Here is a 9,238-nt window from a genome sequence, read left to right as displayed (position 1 = left end):
AAGAGGTAATATTGCAGATAAGTAGAAACAGGGGTCAGACGGTGTCTGCAGTCGCTTTAGAAATTTCTGAGAACAGGCACATTGCAGGGACCGTCTGAATGTTGCTTAAACTCCCCGAAATGAATTCTTCCAGGACAGGGGTGCCCCCAGGAGACGGAGTCATGCAAACATCCTGTTCAGCATCAAGACCTTTCGGCAAGTGGGGTTCGACAGCAGACTAGTGGTGTTCGTGAAGGACGGATGGAAGGAACCACAGGTGACTGAGGCCACACCTGGACACAGGTTAACTCACACAACTCCCGGAACCGGACGCATCCCCACCAGGAATCCAGCCCAAGCCTCTGGCTCTTACGGCCATTGGATGTATGGGGGCTAATTTCTGAATTCAGAAGGTACCTGGAGGGAAATATGTTTTTTACTTAAGGGGCAAGAATGTGAGCTATGTGGCTGGCTAGGCCAGCTCACCTTTTTTTGGATTTCCCTGCTCGGATGGCCGCAGTGGCCGAAGGGGGACAGTAACAGGTCAGAGGCAGACGGACTGCTGGTATGAAGTCTAGCGCCACCCTTCCAGAATGAAATGCTTCAGGCGCCCCCTGTATTTCGAGCGAAATATAAAGATGCCTTTGATTCCTTGGAGTCGTTGAAATGCGGGCCCATAAGGGGGGTGGGCCGGGGGCTGGCAGTCCTGTCCGAGATCCCCTAGGCAACCGTTTGGAATTCTCCCTTGGAAAGTCGGGCGGCAGCGCATCCTTGGTATTGTATTATTGTCTGGGCGAATATGCGGTTGAGAATATATGTGAGAAAGCTGGAGCCGGGGCCCCTGGTTCATTCGCAGGAGGGCCAGCAGTGCGCACAGCCTCCGACGTGGCCCTCCAGGGACCTGAGGACACAGGACCACGGACACAGTCCCGGTGCTCCCTGCATCTGGCCACCTCGGCTGGCCAGGTGGGGAGAGTGTGTGTGTGTGTGTGTGTGTGTGTGTGTGTGTGTGTGTAAAAGGAAGAGGTGCACTTGTACATCCACAGGAGGAGAAAAAAAAACAACAGCGGTGCTGGAGGAAGAAACAGATAAAGACCCTTCCAGAGAAGATGCTCTTTGTTCATCACCTGAGCCAACCTATTATTTGGGGAGCATTTGGGACGTTATCATTTAAAAAAAAATAGTGGGGTGATCACTGAGCACCAAATCATTTCACGATCTTGTACTAAAACCCAGCAATTTCCCTTCTGGAGCTCCAGAGTTACCAAAATATTCTTGTCTGACCGCCAAGGGGGAAGAGAAATGCGCGTGTCCCAGCACGTGTTTCTGCTTCTCTCCCACGCGCCCCCGGGCTTCAGCTCCGAGGCTCGCCCCCCGCACCGCTCGCCCCCGGGGGCCGCTTGCACGTGAGCATTAACAACAGGAGCAACGGCAGGTGCCACAGGCTGCAGAAGAAGAGCTTCCGGGAGCTCTTCCGGTCCGCGTCACGGTAGAACCGGAAGCCGAGGTAGGAAATGTACAGGTTGATGGGCAGGGAGATGACGGGGAAGGTCCACGTGGTGACGTGCAGGGCGGGCGCCGCCGCCGACAGTCCGATCAAGGCCAGGCAGTGGCGCAGGGCGACGCGGCGGCACAGGGCCGGGTGCGTGACCGACATCATGCAGTAGCCGCCGCGGGAGTAGTCCTCGCGGAGGCCCCAGCTCAGGGCGTTGAAATGGGGGAACTGCCACGAGTAGAGGATCCCTCCCAGGAGGAAGGCTCCTGTATGCACGTTGGGGAGACAAGGGGGAAAGCAGAGAGAGGCTGCGGTCAGAGGTGCGCAAAAGCATCGTTTCCCGGCGCCCGAGGTGCTCCCTCCGCAATGCACGCGGCTCTCAGATCCCCTGCCAGCCTCTGTTCTCGCCTCTGCCTGTCCAGGTCAGCCTGGCAGTGAGACAAGCCTGGGCGAGGGGCTAGTGCACACTCTCCAAGACTCCCCAGCTTTCTCACTACCCTCCTCCCCCCAGGTCACGGAGCACCCGTGGCTCCCGTCCACGCAGTGCCCACCGCATCGTAACCACCACGGAAACCCCTGCACCTGCCGGGGGGACCTCAGTGTGAGGGCTTCGGCTCTACTGGCGGGGGCGCTTGGAGGGAGGCGGAGGGCCACCCAAGTCCCAAGCCGGCCTGGCCTCCTGGACAAGGTCCCCGGGGTGGCTGGCAACTCCCTGCTCCCAAGGACAGTACTGAAGGTAGTTCCTGGCCCACGCTGAGCGTCCTGGCTCTTGTCTGCATCCTGACTGTCACGGTGGGCTGCCAGGTTTCCAGGGCAGGGGTCTGGCCTGTTCCATAGAGCCTGCACCGTGGGGCAGGAGGTACAAAAACAGCGTGTGTTCAATGGAGCGGCGTAAAGGGACATGGTCCCCGAGCAGGAGAACTCGTCTGTGGCTTTGCAGGTTTTCAACAAGGACGTATTAGGATCTCATGCAGCATTTAGCCCCGCTGCCTGGAACAGGGCCTTGCCTCACCCACAGGGTGGGATGCAGGCTGCCAGTGACACAGCACCTACTAAGAGAGACTTGCACGCAGTTTAGCTCATTTACTCCTACCTCTAGGCCGTTAGGTCGGTTTTATGCTCATTAAGTGAGCCAACACAGCTCAGAGGATGTTAAATTGCACAAAAAGAGGTGAAGGAGGGATTGAGAACAAACCTGTCTGGTGTGGAGACCAGCTCCCCTACCACACTAAGCCGCCTCCCTCAAGTCCTGACTTCAGGGTTGCTCATTCCCATGCAGGTGACCCCCTGCCCATTTACTCACGAACGGCGTGTTGCTGAGCCCCTCCCTGCCCATTTCCTCACACACGAAGTGTTTGCTGAGCACCTCCCTGCCCATATACTCACGAACGGCATGTTTGCTGAGCACCTCCCTGCCCATATACTCACGAATGGCGTGTTTGCTGAGCACCTCCCTGCCCATATACTCACGAACAGTGTGTTTGCTGAGCACCTCCCTGCCCATTTACTCACACACAAAGTGTTTGCTGAGCACCTATTACTAAGTGGTGAGCACTGTCCCAGGCACTGGGGGTAGGATGGCGAGCACAAATCCACAGATGCCCCTCCTGGGGTGGGGTGGGGGGTTCACCAGTGCGGCATTAAATCAAGAGGCACACCACTGAATCTACATTACCACTCAACAGCTGTGCAGGAGAAGTTCGTGCCATGAGGACACAGAACAAGACCCAGTTGAGGCGGGCAGAGGAGACGTCTCTGAGGAAGGGTCATTGGAACTGATCTCTGTGGGACGAGTGACCTGGTCCCCTGGGGGCTGGCAGAGGGAGAAGTCGTCACGAAGGGGCAGGAAGGTGCACAGCGTAACCAGGGTATTAAAAGGAGGTGAGAACATGTGTTAGGGTTCATAGAGCAGTCTGTCACAAGAAAAAAAGGTCAGTTTGCCATACGATAATTTAAAAAAATATCATCAAAATCAAAAAAGGACGCGAGAGTGGCTGAAGGGATGGGCAGGGCACACCACCCCCAACTCTGCAGGCCGTGCTAAGTACTGGTTCAATCCCAAACACAAGGGAGATTGCCGTGGAGAGATGGTGACATGTTTAAGGCTGTGAGTGTGTGCACATGGGCACATGGGGAGGGGGCGCGCAAAGGAGGGGGCGTGCGAGGAAAGTGCAGCAGTGTCACTTGACTGGTCTGTGAAGGAACACGCTGGAGGGGCCCCGGGCAGGCAGGGGGGCCAATCAGGGGCTGAGATGAGGGGTGACAGGAGCTGGGATCAAGGTGGTGACAGTGCGCTGTAAAGAGGATGGACCTGAGAGGGCTTCGGGAGGCCAAGTGGCAGGGAGTGAGTATGCAATGAGCAGGGGAGGGAGGGGGAGGTATCAAGAGGGGCCCCGTGGAGATGCCTTTCCTTGAGATGACAGGGGAGACAGGGAGGACAGCGCAGGAGTGTGACCTTGAGTGTGTTCAGCCTGACACGCCTCTGGGACATCCAGATGGCAGCCAGGCAGTCGTGAAGACGGGTCTGAGCCCGGATGTGTGTCCGGGAGCTACTCATACCTGCGTCTGCCACCGGGTAAGCCCCGGTGTCCCATCATTACGTGCTCCTGTGGTTTCGGCTTGAATGCAAGTTCCTGAAGGGCACGGTCACTTCCCTTGCCTCTCTGGGGTAGAATACAGAAAGTGCTCGACGCCACTGCAGAACGGGCTCCACCGCACCAGTGGGAGCCCACGTGTACGAAGAAAGGCTTTACCACAAGCCCCCCGAGGTTGCTGTCTCCCAGCACTGATCTGTGAACCGGCAGGGCCAACTCTAAGGATTCAGCCTCCCCTCCTCCATTCCTCCCTCCTCTGGGCTGCTCTGCCTCTGTGCCTTGCCTCCTGGGGCCCCCGGTCAGGAAACTGAGAGCTCACTACCCCACTGTGTCATCTACCCTGGCCAGCACCGGCCTGCACAGAGGTTGGAAATTTGTCACCACGGTCCTATGGCAGGTAATGAGCATTTGTTAAACCCCTCATCTGTGGGAAGGTTCACAGAAGGGGCGGGGGGGGCATACTACTGCTAAAACAGAGCTCAGCAGGCGAGAAGGCAGCTTAAATAATTCAGAATCGTTCAGAATAACCAGGCTGGGGCTTCCAAGGTCCAGCAGGGGCCCTGTGGTGCCCACGCCAAGGAGGATCAGAGGGAATGAGCCTCTCTTTTAATCTATGATCTGTATTCCTCTGCGGCGTGGGCTGCACAGCGACAATAGGGGCAGGTTTTCTCGGCCCCTCCCAGACAGAATGGTGACTTTTACTCATACTGTTCGGGGCAGACGCGCGCCCATTTCTGAATTCAGCCTGGTAGGCAGTTGTAGCATACCAAGTAGAACTCGTGTGGGTGCAGACTGCACAGGACTGGGGGCCGGCCTTCGGGTCCAGTGACGGTGGCTCTCGGGTTCCGTAACTCAATCAATTCCTTTACAGCCTTCCAAGATTACAAAATAACCAAGACTTGATGCGCGCATCCCTGTTTCGGTAAGGTTGCTGCCAAATCCCTCCGATCCACTTTAACCCCGTCTATAAATAAGCTGATACATATATATTTTAGTTCATGTAAACGTAACTCCAATTTTCACAATAATAATGGAAGCAGCCACTATTCGTGGACTCCATTCCCCTGGTGAACAGATGGTGGGCGTCAGCCGCATGCCAGGCGCCATTCTAGATGCTAACGGGCGGTGGGGAGCAAGACCGAGCCCCATTCCAGGTCTGGAGGGAGAGACACAGGATCACGCGTGACAGCGATGAATGCTACTTATGGTCAGAACAGGGCCACGCGATGGGGTGGCTGGAGGCTCATGGCTAGGGGAAGGCCTTCCCAGAGGCCACATTCACACCATGCCCCAACTCAGTGAAAAGTGCACCACATCGGGTCCTGCAAACGGTGGCTTCAGCTAGGTTTCTGGGACAGACTGGCGGCTGCAGCAAGGGACGGGGAGCCACAGCCCGGGGGCCGGGCCACGTGGGCATCTGTAGGCCGATCAGGCGTCATGGGAGCCATGGGGGTGGCAGACACCGATCCTTGTACTCAGGTGGGGATCACCGGGGACACACACAGGTGAGTGTGTTCATGGTGGAGGCACAAAAGAGCTCTATTTGGGGCCATTTTGAATGTGAGGTGCCTGCAAGACATCCCAGTTAAATGCCTTGTGGCGGTCATACGCCAGGCTTTGGGTGGAAGAATTATGCATCCACTCGTCCTCATGACCACCTTCCAGGGGTGACATCACTCCCTTCTTACAGATGAAAAGATTCCTTAACGCTCCCACCCAGGAATGTTCACATACAGCAGAACCTTCTTTTAGAAGGATGTTGCCCCCATTGACTCTGACTGATAACAGCGGACCACTGGGTGCCAATTCAAATGTCGCTGTTGCTGGGTAGAGTCGGAGCTTGCTGGAAGGACAAACTGCATTTGCGGGTTTATGAGGGGTCCCAGGACCTTAAAAAAAAGTTTGTTTCCCTTAGGCACAAACAGTCTCTGTCTTGACAGTGAGTGCCCCTGGGGAACTGGAAAGGACAGAAGGGGAAGGTTGGACTTCTCCGTCGTGTGCTGATGGAAAAGGAGATCATAAAAGGACCAGGAAAGAGGGGGTGCTGTTAGATTCTTGCAGCCTTGGGGCACTCTGAGGTCTCGAGAATGAGGTACAGGGAGCAGCTGGCCTGCTCTCTGGGACTGGCCTCCCACCCAAAGGGTCTGAACAGATTATGGGCTTCAGTGATGACAACCGGGGCACAGGGGGAGGGGGGGAGTGGACAAGCCTGAGAGGTGTCCTGGCAAGAGACAGGATGTCAGTGAGGACTCAGAACCGGGGGAGGGAATCGGGTAAGCCAGGGCCCCGCAGCCCTTCTGCTGCTGTGTTGAAAGAGCTAAGGAAAAGCAAACTCCACCGGGAAACCAGGCTGGAAACGGTTAAAATGATCCCGGCCCCAATGTGGGCTCTTGCTTGCCTTTCTCAAAAGGCCCTCTTTTTCATGTGCCAACTGGAGTATTCTGTTTTGCTCAATATGCATTTTCGGTTATGCTTCTGCTTAAAATAACATAATTAAAAAAATCATTTTCATAAGAGTAGCATGCTGCTTTCTATGCGAGAGGAAATTGGGTGTGGGTTTGGCTCATGTCACAAATGAAAGAGCTTTAGAAATCACAGCTTAGCCTTAATGGTTTGTAATCAGAAAACCACCACCCCCACACGGTTCTACTTGGGCTCTCCTACAAAAGATGTAAAACAAATTGCTCTCTTCATCAAGATAAGGTGAACCGGAACAGGAAGACTTGCATTAGTCCGGGGGCTGTGGTGGAACCCACCTTCCTTGTGGGGTAAACACAGAGCACTCAGTTTACTGACTCAAAGGCCTCCGCTCAGCCTCACTCCCCCCGCCCCCAGAGCAGTCTGCTGTTCCTGCGCCTATCCTCTGGGACCCACTGTGTGATGAGAGGTGCAGTGTGTTCTCAAGGCCTCTCTGAAGGTCACCTTAGGGGGACTCCTTGTGGGGGACACAGAAGGGGAAGACCCAAGTCAGCCTTAGGTCAGGGAAGGCTTCCTGGAAGAAGTGACGTGTAAACTGGGATCTGAAGATGCTCTCTGAGTCCCAATCTATTCACACAAACTGCCTTTTCTGCTTCTTTGCAATGTGTTTTCGCACTTTCCTCCCCACCTCTGTACAACACGTGCATTGCATTTGGTTTAATCATATCCGTTCTTTTAGGCAAATATTTGTTGGTCTTTGACTCTATACAATACCAAAAATCTAGGATGTAAGTGGCGTCTCTGGGGGTTATGGTTCTCCAGAGGGCAGCAACTTTCTGGCGTCACGAACCCACAATCCCAGCTCAAAGGCAACACCGGAGAGTAACCAGGTGTGTCCGGGGCATTATTTCTTCTCCTCCAGATACAGAAAATGGACACCAGCCCATCTACCATGCTGTGCATGTGTGAAGAGCAGGAGAGAAGCCACGTCTCGTGGCACCCTGCTTTGATTAGGGGAAGCATATTAATATTAGATGGGGCAAGGCTAACCAATGTCTTCCTGGTGACTCTTTGCAAATACATGCGGTTTTTAAACCTTCTCAAAACATCTATCATTTTTACACCATACTGACTGAGGGGTGCGCGGGGGGGGGGGATCTCAACCACTGTTACCTCTGCCCGGGTCGGGTGGAGAAAGAGTTGTCCAGTGTCCATCCATCATTTTGTTGGCAAACAAAGCCAAGGCAATTGCAGTCACGCAGTTTCCCGAGAGGACACAGACAAGAATCTTCACCTTGGTGCTCTCCCAAAACAAAATTCCTTTTGGACCGGGGTTCAGTGGTTTCAGCTTGCTTCCTCTGCTGCCTGGTGGGCTCACATTCAACCCCTTCCCGCCTCGACCCCAAACCCATTCATTGTCATTCACTGCCCACCCATGGCCTTGAAAAAGACAAAGAAACAGCTCCAGTGAACCTTGGTGCTGGGCTGGGGCGGTCTGCCCTCCCCAGTACAATAGGCTGCCTCCTAATGTGGCCCTTGGTAGCCGGTCTGTTCCCTGACTGGTTGTATTTGTGCTCTCAGGGCTACATGGTTATGTAAAGCGGGGGCTGGCTAGGGAAGCAGAGCCAAACCCAAAGCTTCATGGTCACAGATTCCGAAGCTTTCCCTTTGAGGTGGAACACAAAGGAGCTTGTGAAACAGGTCGGCTTCCACTGTGTAATAGACTTCGAGGCGCTGGACATAAAGGGAAGAGGGTGTGGGGCCAGTTGATCAACCGCGCACTGACAAAAGGCAAGACTGCGGGTCCTCTGAAAATAGGGACCCGAGTGGGCAGTGACAGCTTGCCCTGGAAGAATTCTTTGGAAGTGACTCAGGAATGATGAAGAGGGTCAGTGAGAGGGGCACAGGCGCTCTGCCTCCCTCACCATATCGCGCACCGCCCACCGTCCCCACAGAGTCACCAGAGGCTTCTGTCTGAAGGGAGACAGGGGTAAAGGAGGCACAGGGCTCTGAATCTGAAAAAAAGCTGCCCCCCTCTTCTTTTCTTACCATTTCCCTACAGGGAAGTTTAGTTTGGGGCATCTGCTGGTTCTCTAAGAAATCCCAACGTTCCGTACTCCCCTAGCTCACTCACATCTCAGGGTATTTCCGTCTTTATTATCCCAATACTAACATGTTCCCTGAACAGGACTGACTAAATGTGCACCGTGTCTGCCAGAGGCTGCCCTTCCGAGGCACTGTCATTTCCCTCAGGAAGGCACCAGCCGGGCTCCCTAAAAGCTGTGGTCAACCCCGAGCGTACTTCCTCAGTCGTACCAAAGGCGGCCTCCAATTATACTGTCAGTCTTGGGTCTAGCAACTTATTTCTAGTACGTTCTTTCTCAGCCTTTTGTGGGTTTTCTCTTCGAAGAGAACAGGGCTCTAATATTGTTTGGTTTGCTAATATTCCCATGAAAATGTTCCTTATTCACCCTGTCTTTAAAAATATCATTTATCTTAATTAATGAGACCCTCTGAGGCTAGTTAAGGAAAAAACATCGCACACAAAATGAACACAGACACTCACTTTCAAGTTTCATTTCAAACTGAACCAGTGTTCTAAAGGGAATCTTTGAAAGTGCTTCGGTTCAACAGAGCCAGGTACTTAAGAAGGCCTCAATAAATATTTGTTGAACGAGCGAGTGAATGGAACATTCCCTCTGTTCAATTCTCTTTTCTCATCCTGGAATAAAGGAGGTAAATATAGTGAAAC

General features: G+C 54.0%; 1 protein-coding gene across 1 annotated transcript in view; it reads right to left on the bottom strand.

Annotated features, from left to right (window-relative positions):
- Window positions 1-957: 957 nt before the first annotated feature.
- Window positions 958-9,238, bottom strand: part of LOC100472806 (protoheme IX farnesyltransferase, mitochondrial) — a 126,102-nt gene continuing 117,821 nt past the window's right edge. The window contains exon 7 of the mRNA XM_002927914.4: window positions 958-1,740. Coding sequence (XP_002927960.2) covers window positions 1,334-1,740 — 407 coding nt within the window. The 3' untranslated portion in view covers window positions 958-1,333. The remainder of the gene's footprint in view (window positions 1,741-9,238) is intronic.

This window comes from Ailuropoda melanoleuca, chromosome 17 (genome assembly GCF_002007445.2).
Source record: "Ailuropoda melanoleuca isolate Jingjing chromosome 17, ASM200744v2, whole genome shotgun sequence".
In the NCBI taxonomy this organism is placed as follows: domain Eukaryota; kingdom Metazoa; phylum Chordata; class Mammalia; order Carnivora; family Ursidae; genus Ailuropoda; species Ailuropoda melanoleuca.
Note: the sequence above shows the minus strand (reverse complement) of the source record. Positions and strands in the feature narration are given on the sequence as shown.